The 15,853-nt window shown below is 48.0% G+C and overlaps 2 protein-coding genes across 4 annotated transcripts; both read right to left on the reverse strand.

The window, feature by feature from the left end:
- Nucleotides 1–1,472: 1,472 nt before the first annotated feature.
- On the reverse strand, nt 1,473–2,019 carry LOC6599576 (repellent protein 1). Its single transcript, XM_002024646.2, has 2 exons — nt 1,786–2,019; nt 1,473–1,727 (listed from the first exon to the last, which is right to left on the reverse strand). Exons 1-2 carry the CDS (start codon nt 2,017–2,019, stop codon nt 1,473–1,475), a joined length of 489 nt encoding a protein of 162 aa, XP_002024682.2.
- Nucleotides 2,020–2,608: 589 nt separating this feature from the next.
- LOC6599575 (protein trachealess) lies at nt 2,609–14,314 on the reverse strand. Of its 3 annotated transcripts, XM_026993779.1 has the most exons (10): nt 13,496–14,314; nt 9,926–10,161; nt 7,246–7,313; nt 6,821–7,130; nt 6,539–6,660; nt 6,113–6,208; nt 5,296–5,489; nt 5,126–5,232; nt 4,893–5,040; nt 2,609–4,817 (listed from the first exon to the last, which is right to left on the reverse strand). In XM_026993779.1, exons 1-10 carry the CDS (start codon nt 13,741–13,743, stop codon nt 3,383–3,385), a joined length of 2,964 nt encoding a protein of 987 aa, XP_026849580.1. In that variant the 5' UTR covers nt 13,744–14,314; the 3' UTR covers nt 2,609–3,382. The 3 variants fall into 3 exon arrangements, with proteins under 3 accessions (XP_026849580.1, XP_026849579.1, XP_026849578.1); XM_026993778.1 differs by lacking the exon at nt 6,113–6,208; XM_026993777.1 differs by lacking the exon at nt 6,113–6,208 and having other exon boundaries at nt 6,803–7,130.
- Between the last annotated feature and the right edge of the window lie 1,539 nt (nt 14,315–15,853).

Below are 15,853 nucleotides of genomic sequence, written 5' to 3' on the forward strand. Positions count from 1 at the left end.
TCGTACCCTTTGGCGGGGAGGTCTCTCTTTGGCTTCGGAATGCTTCGAAGATAGATAGATGTGTACATATCCACCCTGTGTGGGATATAGATGTATCGTTAAGGATCTGTTATTGTATATACTGTATATAAAGGTGGTTAATTGGGAAGTTCTGGGCAATGTGAACTGTAAACAAAGAAAACAAATGAGCAATCCTTTGCTTATCCTTCAGATCAGTGCGATTGAAGTACTTGACGAAAATACAACAAAATATATTGAAAGTCTAACGATATTCTGCTTACAATGTCCAATGGCGAGGGTGGCAAGAAGAAGAAGCCCAAGAAGGAGGCCAAGGATCTGAACGAGCAGGATCTTTTGTGTAAAGAAGAAGCCCCCACAAATGTCCGCCAAAAAGGACAGCAAATGATTCGTTTTTGGTTCGCCAGCAATAAATTGAGATAAACTCTACTTTCACTGCAGTGCAATGATGATTAATCGTTGGCCAGTCTGTGGGTTGAGGGTCAGGCATATGGGATATGGGATGTGGGACGTGGTATATGGGGGTGGGATCTGCTTAAAAAGCCATCACCGAAATGTGACATCTACCCCCCAAATGACCAATAAAAAAGAACAGGCCTTTGGGTTGAGCGCAACAAATGCGACAAATGGGAAATTTATGCAACTTTATTTTTTCACCGAAAATAGAGTAATCATTGTCCTTGGACGACGGCGACGGCGATACATGAATCAATCCGCCGTCACAAAACAGACCGGACAAAAAATCTGGAAACAACATCGATACGTTTCACAAATTCTTTGGTCATGGACCACCTGGCAGTGGAACATCAACTCTATGGCTGGGCCCAAGAAGAAGTCGAAAAATGTATCATTGGGTTGGTTGGAAAAGGGCATGCTTCGATCGACCTAGTTCAACGGTTGGTGATGATGCACCATGGACACCACAGACGGGATAAACGGTAAAAATGGGTACTGTGCGGAATTGGCCATTGCAATATCTTCATATATGTAGATATAGATAGAAGCATCTTTGGGAATTAGAGTGACCATTGCATGGAGAGTCAGGCCGTCAAGCGGAATTTTTCTTGTGGAATTTATTTGAATTTTGAGCACCCTTAACACTCCTTTCAGAGGAGAAGAAAAAGTTTTTGTAGATTGGATCGTGGAGAAGTGGAAAACATTTTGAAAAGCAATGAATTCAGTTTCAAGGCGGGCACATACTATAGCAGGCATATGAACGATTGTTCGAAATGACACCACTTGTTCATAAACACATCTATATATGTATCATATAGTTGTCATGTGTGAAAATAGATTTATGGGTCGTCCACCTGCAAGGGTATGCAAGCTTTCGTGACCGGAGGTTAACTTCCATACTTATCTTAGGTTATCTTGGGCTTCGTTGGAGGAATAATGTAATTTAATCAAACATTTAGTATAATTTATAAAACAAACAAAAAAAGTAAATTGAAAATTTAAACCGGCCTTTCCTTGCGCTCGAGGGTGCTCTTTGGCTTGGTCTCTGGCTTGGTCTTGGGTTTGGTCTGGGGTTTGTTCTCTGGTTTTGTCTTTGGTTTGGTCTCTTGCTTGGTCTCCGGCTTAGTCTCTGGTTTGGTCTCTGGCTTGGTATTGGGTTTGGTCTTGGGTTTGTTCTCTTGTTTGGTCTCTGGCTTGGTTTTTGATCCGGCCGAAAAATCTTGTGCCATTTCCGTTTTCTCCGGCTCTGCAATCTGAATAGCAACCGTTTTTGGATTGAGGGCAAGTATTTGAATAGATACGATTTTGAACCATTGATTTTTTATACTCACTTGTTTTGCGTCGGGCTCTGGTTTTTTTTGCCTTTTCCTTGCCCTGGACTATGTTGGCTTCTTTCTTGGCCTTGTCCTTGGTCTCCTTCTCCTTTGACCTGTCTTCCGCCAGCTTGGCTCTCAGTTGCTCCACTGAATTTCGGTTATTCTTGACTTTTTCGGTCAGCGTAAAGGTTACCGATGGTAAAGAAAATTGTCTTTTTCTTGCGTCCATTATAACTCCCTTCGACCCCACAAAGGACGAAAAACTGTGCCATCCACAATCTTGAAGATACGATAAACCCGAAAGCGCAGCATCACACATTTAAACCACCATTTATATTCATATTCAATATTTTTTAAGCCTTTAATGGGGAGAAACTTTCTTTGTGTTTTATACAAAAATTTAATTACACTTTTATTGTTTTTGCATTGTTTTTTTTTTCCGGATAGATGGTTGTTTTCGTTAAATATACAATAGAGGAGTAGGAGGAGGAGAAACAGGAGTGGAACATTAGCAGAACTCTTAGAGGTATTTCATTGAATCGAAAGATGGAATCCTAAAGCGAGTCTGGGGTACTATATGGTAGATCGTAATTCTAAAGGAGGAAGCATTTGATATGTTGTAAAAATGTTTAAATATATATACTATATATATATATGTATATATAAGTATATTAATATATCATGCATTTTATCATCTATTTGTTTATTATATATTAAAAAAAATTGTATATATTAAAAAAAAAAGGTTTTATATATAAAAAAAAATATATTATTTGTATATTAAAAAAAAAATTGATTTAAATAATTAATAACAATATGGAGTGCAGTGTGGAGTGTTTGCAAGCAATTTTTTGAGTCGCTTTTCAATTACTTTAGATTTACCAGTACGGCGTATAGGGTACGGGGTATAGGGGGATCTGTTTTTCGATTTCCATTAATCTGGCACTCTACATAGTCGTATATGTAGCTTAGTTTTTAGCTAATATTAGTATTAGTATTAGTATTACATTCGTGCATATCCTAAGTATTCGATTCGTTAAGTTTAGGTTCTTTAATCGATTGCATTCTTGCCGAGTATTTTCGTTTTGCAGCTAATTTCATTGGGTCTCAGTGTCTGTCTGTCTGTCTCTGAAGAGAGAGGAGTGTGTTTTTCGTAATTTACAATTCTTAAGAACTATATAACAACATTGAATGTTTTTGTGTAGGCTCTAGATTCTAGACTAACTCTTAGTCCTCAGGGGACTGCTAGTGTTCCTAAGTTCCTAATTAGACGTGTTCTAAGGAGTGCCAGAGGAAGGATCCATCTGCCTGCTCTGGACAGAGGCACCAATACCTTGTCCAGCTGGAGCTGTCTTCTATGGACTCTTCTATCCCGGATTCCCTTTGCGAGCGCTGAAGAACATGCGCGCCACCTTGCCCAACGCCCCCACAAAGTCCCAGCGATCGCCACTGCCAGCGCCACCCACAGCGGCAGGATGATGATGATGAGGATGATGCTGCTCCTGGTAGGCAGAGTGCTGGGACTGGGACTGGTGCTGGTGCTGGTGCTGCTGCATCTGCATCTGGCACTGGCCCAAGCCGTCGTCCATTACCTAGGAGGGCGTGGAGTACCAGCCGGTGGCCGGGCTGCCCTTGTGGTACAGATGGAAGCTGGAGTGCGGGGCAAAGTACTGCGCCTGCTCCAGGTTGCTGTAGGTGACGCCACCCTCGGTGGTTGTGGTGCTCGTGCTGGTGGCATGACCGTGCGGATGCGGATGCGGGTGCATCGTGGCAGTGTATGCCTGCGGCTTCAGGGGCAGCGTGGCGGGGGCGCCGTCAACGGATGGAGCCGCGTACTGTCCTCGCAGGGGATCGGCGTACTCGTAGCCACCGCCGTTGCTGCCCAGGATGGGGGCGGAGGAGGGCGGCACCTTGCCGGAGTTGTTGGAGTCTCGCGGGGAGACAGAGCTGGGCGGCGTCATGGCGTTGTGGTAGTCAATGGAGCTGTGATAGCCGCCGTAGGTGGACACCAGATTGGTGAAGGCATCGGACGAGCTCTTCTGGGGATGCACCCCGGCGGCGGAGGCGGCTGAGTGGAGCTGCAGGTATTGGTTCTCGTATGAGGACTCGCTGCCAGGCGGCGTGGGCAGCGGACCCGTCTGCTGCTCGCCGTAGAACACCCCGGGACCGACTCCAGTGGGCGTCTGTCGGGCCGTCGCCCGGATCACGCTCTCCCGATTGGCGTACAGCTGCCGGAGCAGGGCCGTGGCCGGCATGGGGGCGGGTGGCTGTTGGTAGGGCGTTCCGATCCACTGGATCGTGCTGCTCTTCTCGTTGGGATCGATCTGCTGTTGCTGCTGCTGCTGCTGCTGTTGCTGCTGGTGCGCCTGGTGCTGCTGCTTGATGAGAGAATCCGCACTGAAGTCGGTGCTCGGCTGCGACACGGCCACGGACACAGACACTGGTGATGGCAGGTGCTTGGACATCGCGTGCTCCAGATCCTTGACTGCCGAATCGGCTGCAGGCTCGTCCACAATGGAGGGCAGGCGACTCCTTGGCTGAGACTCCTCCATGGCCGGTAGCTTGGCCATCGGCTGCTCGACATTCACCTGCTCCTCCTCCGCCTGCTGTGCCGCCTTGGTCTTCCTCTTTCGCTTGGTTGTGGTCCCACCGCTCGTCGTGCTGCCAACGGGCGTTGGGGCGGGAACTGGCGTGGCCACAGTGGCTGGCAGGACGCCCACACCCGCCTCAATCTCCACTCCCAGCGGCGTAGGGCTGTCCTTGATCAGGGACAGGCTGCTCATGCTGCTGCCATGCGAGGCTGTGGCACTGCGTCCTCGTCCGCGGTGCGAGTGTCCCTCCGGGTCGGACTTCGAGTCCGTCAGCTTCATTTCCCCGGCACTCAAATGGCCATTGCCATCGCCCGCGGCATCGCCTCCCGGGGAGCCGCTGCTCTTGTCATTGCCCAGTCCCTCCTCGTTCTTGATGCTGTCCATGCTCGGCTCCAGCTGGCAGCAGTCCAGGATGAGGTTCTCGTTCTCCCGATTGCTATGACAGAAAGAGAGAAACAGCAGGTCTTAGTCGGCTGTCAGGCTTGGGTATGTTCCTGTATGTGCCACTTACCTGATCACATAGTTGACGCAAATGATGTTCTGCTCATCGGCGTTCTTGGTGCTGCAGACGACGGTGGCGCATGTCTGGAGCCAGGTGTAGCCTCCACTCTTGTTCATCAGTCGGTAATAGCCCGTCAGCACTTGGCCCTTTTCGATCACTGATCAGGGGAAAAGGAGACAAATTGGTAAGGGGTTAGGTTAGTGCTGGAATCCATCTCCAAGTCCAGGAAAGCTGGTACTTACAATCCGAATGGCTCTTGCGCAGTCGGTTGGCGTCCTCCGCATGGCACAGGGAATACAGGCTCTTGTTCACCAGATCCTCGGGCGTATAGTCCAGTAGATCGGACACCCTAAGCAGAGAACAGAGGCAGTTAGAGGAGGTTGCCAGAGCATAGCGTCCAAGTGAGGCTTACCTTGGCTCGCAGTGAGCTACTTTTAGGTCAAAGTTCACGCGTGTCACGAACATATCACACTCCAGGCGGATCTCGTGCACAGAGGGCGGTGGCAGGGCAATGGCCAGGGCCACCATGCCCAGGAGCGGAGGCTGCGACTTGCGGCTGTGCGAGAATGTGTACTGGGGCCGGAGCTTGCAGAGGAGCAGGACGACCTGTAAAGGCACGAAAGAGGAGGCGGTCCTTGGGTTAGATATTGGATCGGACGGTGCTCAGAGATCAATGGAGTTCGGGATCTGTCATGATGGAGGCGGATGCAAGGCCTATCGCTATAGAAGGATTGCCAGAGTGGGAAGAAGCTTTACAGAGGATTGCAAGACCTGGTTCCGATTTGTTTCATTTTGATTTTTTCGGGGAATATTTCGGTGCACATTGGGAGAGGAGAGTTCGAGAAGCTCTGCCATCCCATACCGCGTTGATCCTAGATATATGATGAGTGGGAAGTGCAGAATGTTGAAGGTGGCAGTACGATCGCAATGATAGATGTGTGATTGCTTGAATGATGGTTGATTGATGGATGGTTGAAGGTTGAATGCTGCTTCCGCACTATAGTTATTCGATACTGATCAATCTAAAATCAGTCAGTGGTTCGTTTGTTCTTTTGCAAACACAAAAAATATATGGCCGAAATAGAATAAAACTTAAAAACGAACGCAGTCCTCAAAATAGTTTTGATTTTGCCTTGCATTTCATTTATGTTTTTTAATTTAAATTTAAATTTTGTTTTTTTTTGGTTTTTTTTTTGTTTGTTTTTGTACTGATTTCAATTGATACGTACCGAATAGTTTGAGCCCGGATTCTTAACGTTTTTAGCGTTATTGTTAGCGTTATTATTAGCGTTAGCGTTGTTGCAATTGCTGGTTGCATCGCTGGCCTGTAGATAAGCAGTGGATGGGATGGTAATACGTAAAACAGGTAATGCACAAGAATGCTACACACACAACAAAAACAGCTTTCTCTATGGGTTAGTCTTTCACAGTCGCTCACACTCCCCGTACAACAGCCCATAAAAGACCGCTTAGCCCCAAGGAAATACACAAAATACAACCGAAAAGAAGTACAGTTAGCTCTACTGCTACATAATGGTAAATGAAGAAACTGAAAGAAAGAACCAGAGAGGCTCACTGGGAGAGAGAGAGAGCGACAGAGAGAAATCTCAGCTCGAGGTGGAGCTAGGATTGAGAGCAAGGATTGGGAAACTCACCCGGTAGCCGGAGGACTTGAAGTGACATCCGCGCTTTGTCAGTGTGGACTTCATCCGAACACAGAAGCTCCGGTCGTAGCCCTTGTAGCCGCTCGTGGAGGCCTGCGTCATGGAGGCGGCCACTGAAAGGAGATCGCAAACAACAGAATGATTATAGAATGCTCGAAACTTCAGCAGATCTCTCTCTCTCCCCCAGGAATCGGTGCACCCGCCCTTCATCCCATTTTGTTGAGGGATGGGATCCATGACTCGGACTAGACTCACCATCGGGATTGTTCGTACCGTGTGTGCCACTGCCATCGTCGGAGGCGCCCGATGTGGGGGAGGCCAGGCCGGCGGCACCGCTGCCGCCACCTCCGCTGCCGGAGCTGCCTCCTCCGCCGCCGCCGCCGCCGCCGCCTCCGCCCCCACCGCTGGTGAGGCTCAGGCCCAGCTGGTCGGCAATCTCCGAGTGATCCGCCTGGTGGATGTAGTCGAATATGCTGCTGCCCGTCATCTCCACCTGCGAGAGGCCCAGGTAGATGGACACCGTCTCCGAAATGTAGAGGAAGCGCCCGTCTGCCGCTACGGCCAGAGCGAAGCCATCGAGGGACTGTGTGGTGCGAGAGGGAGAGGGGAATCGTGAGCGTAATGATATGCACAAAATGGCTGCGGGTAGGTGCTCTCCGCCAGCACTGCTGCCATCCCGCTCTGGCGCACGCACTTACCTGCAGTATGTGGGTGCCCTGATGTTGCTCGAACAAATCAACAGCGGGACTGCGTCGAATGGCGGCACCTGCAATGGGAAGAGTGGGAAGAGTGGCGTGAATATGTGAACAAAACCGAAAGGGAGATAATAGAAGAGAAAAACATGTAAATGCTTGGGATATTCGATAGGAGTGAAAGAGGGAGAGCAGGAGCTACGAACGTCCAACTATTTTAGTGGAATATCACGCTCTTCTCGGCAAAGGTCACATGTGTGAGGGACTCCGGGACTCCCCCTCCCCCCACCCTCGTCCCATTGAAAGCTTGACCCAACTCATAAATGATGCATTCCCCTGTAACACCATAGCACAACACTTCAGAGCAACTCCCATCCACTCCACTCCCATTCCACACACACACACACACACACACAGACAGACAAAGACAACAACTTCCACTTCCAACCTGGACCAAGGACCAAGGACCAAGGACCGAGGACCAACGACCAAGGACCATATCCCATAGAGCGACCACAAGCCATGGATGGCATCATAAATATCCTAAAGAGTACTCGTACGATTGCGGCGTCCCTCAATATTTTCTCAGCTGATGCCCGATATGCGATGCCCAATTCCGGAGCATATTTATTTAATTCAATTATAGAATTTTACGATTATGGCTTGAGTAGGGAGAAGGGGAACGGGAGGGGGAACGAGAGGGGGAACGAGAGGGGGCTTGACCAAGTAATAATTCGCACAAGTGCAAATCGCTTCGTATGAAGCACATTCATCCCGATCCCATCCCATCCCATCCCATCCCCTGGCCGTGGCCGTGGCCCTGCCCTAGCTGTCTGTGTGGCACACCCACCCCCCCACCATACCCCATACCCCATACCCCGTGCCGTATACCGACTAAATCCCCAGCGATTTCCAATGCCTCAACGCGATAAGTTGGCAAACAGTTTCCGCTTCCGCTTGCGCCTTTTTTCTTTGGCCATATGTGGCGCTCCCGGGGCTTTTGGGTTTTCTAGTGGGTGAGAGGGGGGGCCTTAATGACCTTCAAGTCTGTGGCCCTACCAAATATTTTCTCTGCCTTTTTTGTGGATTGTGTGGGTCAAATTGAAGTGCTTTTTATTGCCCCGCAGCTTGTTGCACCTCACCCCCTCGAACACTGGGTTTTCTGGGTTTAGTTTCGCATAATAATCCAATTGAATGGAAGAAGAAGGCGTTGCTCCGCCCTCCCCTGCTCTGCTCTGCTCTGCTCTTTGTGTCCATACATAACGCCCCATTGATTTTGGATTATTTTTTTAGTGCCTTGACTACCTTTCTGGCCTTTTGATGGCCCCTGTCTCGTTTTTGGCTCTGCCACTTTGCCACTGCCAGCAGCTCCCACTCTCTAAAGCGCTGAGGCAGCCTTTGAATGGCGTCTGAGATGCAGAGAGAGAGGGAGAGGGAGAGACAGAGACCCATCCAACAGTCGTGGGCTGTCGTCGTGGAATGCCTTTTGACGTGACAATGCATTGTCGTCGTTGGAGCATGACGTGGAGCGCTCCCAGTGCGGAGTGGCATGGCATGAAAATGGATTCGGAATCGGAATCGGTTGACAATAAGTCTGTTGCTGTTGCCGTGTTGCCGTGTTGCCGTGCTGCCGTGTTGCTGTGTTGGGAAATTCACGCCATGAATTTGCTTTCAATGTTAGGCTTTAAAGTGGAGGTTGAAATGTCGACAAACTCTACGGCTATGGCTCTGTGCACTGATAAGTGAGTCAGGGGGCATTGGAATATAGAAAGATTGCCAGGGGAAACGCAGCAAAATAAGCAGAGGTACTTTATTTAAGCTTGAAACTGATAACAGGCAGAAGAAGTACAAAAAAGTCCACTATTCCATAGAAAATTCCCGAGTCCACTCGGGACTTGTACCTGTACACTTTTCAAGAACAGTAAACCCCATTCCATCGACATTTCCATAGCAAAATCGTTAAAGCCAAATCAATCACTTTAATGGGGCCTTCTGAAATTCCACAAACTGTCACAATGACACACTCGCCCACGGCTCGAAGACCCCCCTCTACACCAGACCCCTTTGAGACGATGAGACCCCTCCAAAGCCACTATTTCTGACCAAAATGGCCGCGCATGCGCAGCAAATAAAAATAAATTGCGGCTTAATAGTGATTTTTTATGCAAATTCCGGCAAAAGCCCAAAAAAAAACATACAAAAAAAAAACAATAAACTTTTTGCTTGCAAAACCAAAAATATTTAAGGTGCGCAAGCATAATTTTTGTCATAGAAAACAAAAAAAAAAATTAAAAAATAAACTGAAATTTTGATTTCACTTAAGGCTAAGACCCGCACCGCGCTCTTGCCTCTTCTGCAACACGAAATGTAGGCAAATGTGTTTCCTGCTTTCGGTTTTTATTGCCACTCATTCTGCCCCCGCCTTTCCCCTTCTTGTTGGCCTCTTGGCCCCCCTCTCTACTCGATTTCCTCTCTAAGCCGCGATCCAATATGGCTGCCAATATGGCGACCCTTCGGCGTACAGTCGCCGACAAATGCAAATGAGCAGAGCGGAAAATTTCACTGACTTTCACAGAAGGTTAACGGCTAATGGTAAATGGTAAATGGTAAATGGTAAATGGTTGATGGTGGATGGTTAATGCTTAACGGCTAATGGAAGATCTCTCTTTTTCGATCTTGTACTTACTTTTGAGCTTGCTGCTGCTGGAGGCCTCCCGCGTCCATGGCGGATCCCCGTGTCCGGAGAAGTCTCTTAGCTTCAGATAGCTGATGGTCAGTCTTATGATGGAGGCCTTGTCCAGTTGGCTGGTGATGGCCGCCGGCAGGGGCAGCATTTTGGCCAACTCATAGAACTCGTAGTTCTCCTTGCCCCGTCTCGAACGTGCCGCATCCCGCGACTTTTCCTTGCGCAACTCCAGGATGCTGTGCAAGGGAGAGAGAAGACAACTGTCAGGCATACTCGCAAGATACAATATTTACTCAAAAGAATATGAAAGATACATAAGTAGACACTGACGAATGGCACTGACACTGAGATGGCTAAATGCTAGAGCTGAGGATAGGCTCGAAGATCCGACGATCGACGATCGACGAAGAGCTCTTTGGACACCTGTCAGCGCAGAGGTTTCGGCCATTTGTTTGGCCAACCCACGCCTTTGTGATCGAATGGTGTCAGAGAGCTCTTGACTAATTGCCACGCATTTGTCAGTCTTTCAGCGCTCATTCAGGGAGAGAGGAGAAGATATGGTATGGTATGGTATAGTGTGGTGTGGTGTGGGGTTCTCCTAGGTCTTAGGACTGCAATTGTTCTCCACAGACAGTTTGTCTCTGCTATACAAATTGCATCCCATTTATCCAAGAGATTTCCCTTCGCTTCATGTGAGAGTTTTTCCAACTGATATTTTCATTATGGTCTGCTGGAAACTCTCTGAAATCTACCGCCCTGATCCGCATCTTTGTCTCTGTCCCATCTCTTTCCTTAAATGCATACATGGAAACTTTTCATTCACTAAACTTGCAAACAGTCCTACAGTCGGCCTCCACCTCCTCCTCCTCCTCCTCTTCTCTGAATGTGCTACAAAGTGCTGAGCCGCTTCTGCTTGGGTTATGGATCTCTGGGATATGGTTATGGATATGGATCTCTGCAACCTTCTGGCGGCTTTCGCTATCTGAGAGCGGCCATCTCTCAGAGAGGCATCTTCGTCAGAAAACTTGAGACTTTCAGGCTTCAAGCCTTCATAATTTACGTTTGTTGACAACTTCTTTGTTGTATGTTGGCTCGTATTGTTGCTGTTTTGACTGTTGCGTTGCAGTGAAATCTCTGCTGCGCTATAGACAAAAGTCCAGGGTATTACGGTTTGACGTTGAGGTACAGTTGAGGAGCCAATTGTGAGTATGGAACGCTAGAAGGCTTAATGAAAGATTCCACTTTTGGACCCAGAATTTGTCGAAATCTTAATGAACATCTCTTGATTTCAGGAGGAGTTCTCTTGGCATTCTTAAGAATGCCTCAAAGCTCATATTTTTCCTTTTGAGACTACACAACAGCATTACAAGACATTTACTGCTTGAATTGAAGTACGATTGTTCGATATGAACCAGAAATATACCCATAAGTTAAGTATAAATACCGCAAAAATACCCTGCAATAAATCTCATATCAAACCCCAGGACATCCATTTCTCTTCTCATAATTCATATCATTTTCCCCACGTCCTTCTTATTTCTTTGCATTCATCCCTAAGAAATCCATTTCTTGAATCTTTCCTATCAATTGCCTACCCCTGAAACTTCCTTTCTTTCGTCGTTCGATTTTTACTTCCATTTCAACACCGACCCTTGGGTAGGGCATTCCTGAAGTCGGTGTGGGCCCACAACTAAACGACAGCTGTCTTCATTTTTGTACATTTTGTGGTCTTTTAAATTTATTTTAATGCGCTCATCACCGGGCTTGAAGCTTCGTTTTGTGTGGCTTTATTTGAGCCGCGTCGGCTTCTGGCTCTGAAACTTCATCTTCGGATTTGGGGCTTCAACTTTGGCCGAGAGTCTCGGTCTCGGTCTCCGTCTACGTCTCCGTCTTGTCTGAGATTTGTATCTCCACTGCGGCCCGTCGTCGTCTCCGTCGTTGTGGGGCCATAAAAATATTTTTGATAATTAAAAAGAAACGCCGTCGTCTGTGCGGGGTTTTTTGCCACGGGCCAAGCCAGTTTTCCCTTTGCCTGCTGCCACTTGCTTTTTGTTTAAAGAGCAACAATTTTAATTAGTTGTGTGGAAATTACACTAAAAGAGATGCCACACAGTACTCTCGTACCTGAGAGGTACATGCCGTAAACGATTTCCAAATAAAAACGATATGGTTCAAAAACCTCGCTGTGAAGCAGTGGGATTGTATCCCTCTTTTCGCAAATTAAAAGGAAAAACATTAATCTTCACATCATCAATATCGAAATGCCATTCAAATGAGGCACAAAGATGTTGCAAGAAGGGAGGTGGTTGCATTCCCTTGACAAATGATGCCACGGCCCCGTTTTAATTTCGCACAGAATTCGCCACTCTCTAACGTTGCGTACAAATTGCCTGTCATTAGCCTTAATTGCCTGAAAATCGAACAGCTGATCGGCATTATTGCCTCAGTATTGGTGAGCTTTGAAAGCTCTCTATTGCTTCCAAAGAAATTTCCTCTCTTCAGGGGAATGTGTGCGTGGTGTGTCCCCTATCTGTGTGAAAGTTTCGCACAGAATATCTGTGCATCTTCGAAGGGTCCCTTTTTGGGTAGTAATGTAATTCTTTTCCACTTGATTGCTTTAGGTGAGCAAATATTTTTATAGAGACTCAGATTCGATTCGATTAGCGGCTTAAGCCGGGAATTAAGGTAGCCTAAGCGGCTTACTGCGGTCACAGAAGGGAGAAAGAAAGTCACCCAAGTCCTTCGTCTCTCTCTTTGTTTATCCTTCGGTTCACACAGCAGAAACACAGGCGACACATAAAGGAATATGAGAGGGTGAGGTCCTTTGTCAAGGTTTATGGCCTGAAGGAGCAGAGAGTACCGTTACCGCTTTATCAGTTCTACTTTGTTTTTGTGTTTGAGATACTGTTAAAACTCAGCGGGACGGTAGAAATGTCCTTTTGCTATCGAAATTCGTGGAAATTACAACAGGAATCGTATTGACAATCGCCTCCAATTGGAAGTAGATGATGGACAAGACGTTTCCTGATGATTTCTATAAAATTTCCTTTGCAGAACTGACTGAAAATATTCCCGTCGTTGACGGGTTTTCATATCAAATCGAAATTTTATGAAATATCTTAAATATATAGGCTAACAATCATATGAAGAGTGTCACCTCAATAGTAGTTTCGAGAACTATGATAGAGTTTCTATAATTTGGTATCAGTTTTATTCACGAAAATCGTGTCTATTTAGTTTCAACTGAATTTCTATAATAAAATTGACCTTATGTTATCCTTAATGATTTTTGACATTTCTTCATCTCATGATAATAAATCTATGAAACTAAAGGAATAATCCTCTCCAGATTGTACTTAAATAGAAATTGGAAGAATTAAGTAAGACTTTCTATGTTTCCCAATGATTTTAGATTAAAGCTTTTGCTAATTGAAATAATAATAGGCTAATACACTATTTATAAGGAAATAGAAAATAGATCCGCAAAAGGTTTCCCATCAATCAAAGAGTTTTCCCCATTCGAATGGCTACCAATTTCCTCTAAGGTTCCTTCTCTGGATTCGTACTAACCCCGGTTCGATGGGCTGCTGTTGGGCATGCATTCCGGGTCCCCCCGGCTGATGCTGATTGGGCATTTTGTTGTATGGGGCCATGCCGCAGAGGTCCTGAGCGGGCACCATCCAACTGTGGGTGAACGGCACCGTGGGCATCCCCAAGGACCCCATGGTGGCGGCCATGTGGGAGCCGGGATGACCGGGCGTCGGCTGCCGCTGATAGCCGGCATAGTCCATGGCCACGGCTGCCTGATATGGCAACATAACGATCTTATGGGTGCTTAGGATCTGTAGAGGTAGTTCTTCTTCTTAGAGACAGAGTATATCGATGGATGATCTGGCACTGGGTTTAACACATTTTTCACTATATATTGCACTTGGTTGAGGCTTGGGTTGAGTGGGGGATTTTGTGGGTACTTTTGAAGGTCAACAGCGGTGGTGCCTTGTCATCGACGTGTGCCGCATCCTTTTGTTGTCCTACACACGCGCGTACGTGTCTTCAATTATCCTTTGAGATAACCGTGGGGGCCGGGGCCGGGGACCGGGACAGGGACTCACGCACGAGACACGGAGGAGTCGACTCTTCGATTGGAATTCAAATGAGGAGCGCGGCAATCGACGCGTCCGGCTAATTTATCGCCCGGAATCGGCACTTGGCACGTCGCTGGTCCGTCTCCGTCCGATGTGGAATATTGGCAACGGAATGAGGCGCAACCCAGAACTTGGACACGCACCGAAACGGAGAGAGAGACAGAGAGAGAGAGAGAGAGAGAGGGCGTGGGGGCCGTGGCGGTGGCGTACGTGAAACTGCACTTGAATGACGAGGCACGGAAAAAAATTACGGCTACGGTTACAGTTACGATGCGGCACGGACACGTCTACGTCCGTTGCTGTTGCTGGCGGAGCGAAGAATAATCCAGAGTCACGTTTCTCATCCGAAGAGGGAAAAAAACAACAGTACATCCCAGCAGCAGCCGTCAGCGTCGCTGCCCACGAAGCCCAGGCCCCACCATTCACCAGCAGAGTGACAGAGAAAGAGCGCTTACAATATTTTGGGGGTGACATCTTTGACTCGACACGAAGCCGAGGCCCTGGGACACGAAGAGCCCAGCCGAACATTCGTGTGTTCTGTGTGTGTGTGTGTGTGGGTGAGCACCTGACACAGCGTTCGGTCATGTACAGTGCGCGGCGGCACCAGTAGCATTTTAAGCAGCCTCACGCTCCAGATCGCTCTCTCGCTCTCTCTCTCTCGCATTCGCACTCGAACTCTGTCGCACAGGCACAGCATAAACCATGACTGTGTGTGTGTGTGTATGTGTGTGTGTGTGTGCGTGCAAATGGGCGGGACGTGACGTGCCGTCGAATCGGAATCGACATTGCGCGCATACGAAATGAGGCCGCCGAAGCGAGACAGAGCATCCCACTGCCTCTGTCCACATCCACGCTGCATGGGTGTGCGTGACAGAGCGAGATAGCTGGCTGGCACGTACATGCTGCAGACGCCGCATTGTAAACTGGTTGGCAGCGTCTCGCTCTGGCATAGGGTGGGCGAAGGCAGGCCCATCATTGCGTCTCGCTTGCGTTTATATACTTATGTGAGATGTGGTGGCGGGGGGGCTAAGCATAGCGGTGGACGACGGGGGGTAGTGGCGGAGTGGTGGAGCTTTTGTTTTGGGGCTGGCGTCACGCGCAGCAATTAGTTTACTTCTTTACACATTTGGGAATTTCTTTGGCTGCCTCTCTATCGCTCTCTCGCTCTCGCGCTGGCTCGGCGCTCTTCTGGTGCGTGGGTGTTGCCGTTTGCCTCGCTCTCTCCCTCTCCTTCTCCTTCTCATGCATGCTTCTTCTGGTTTTTATGTGTGTTTGTGTATGTGACCGAAATGCCAATGACAACGCGACAAAACAGCCTATAGCTGGCCCCACTCTCTCCGCTCTCCGCTCCCCTGGCATCCTGTAAGCAGGCAGGCCCCTGGACCTCCTGGACAGGTAGAAGCTCTGTCTTCTAGGATTTCCTTGGAGGAGGAGGAGCAGGATGTGCAGGATGGGGGCGTTTTGTTATTCCAATCTCGCACAGACTGAAGCTGTCTCTTTTATGTGGCTGTTGGTATAGCAGCACCTCCACAGCACCCCACCGCAGGAATAAAGGAGGACCACACAAATGAAGCAAATGGGAGAAGGAGAGTCAACACCCTTTTAATTTGCAGCCATGGCGCTTGCCACAATCAAAAGATTGGCTGGAAAACATGAAAAGTGCTTCCTTGGAGGAGGGGTTCTCGAACAGACAATGATTGATATACGAACACCACAAGGAAAGTTCTCTAAAGCGGACTGAAGGACTGAAAAAGTAAAAGCCCAATAGTGAAAAGTATCCATA

This window comes from Drosophila persimilis, unplaced genomic scaffold (genome assembly GCF_003286085.1).
Source record: "Drosophila persimilis strain 14011-0111.01,24,50 unplaced genomic scaffold, DperRS2 tig00000885-arrow-arrow-pilon, whole genome shotgun sequence".
NCBI lineage: Eukaryota > Metazoa > Arthropoda > Insecta > Diptera > Drosophilidae > Drosophila > Drosophila persimilis.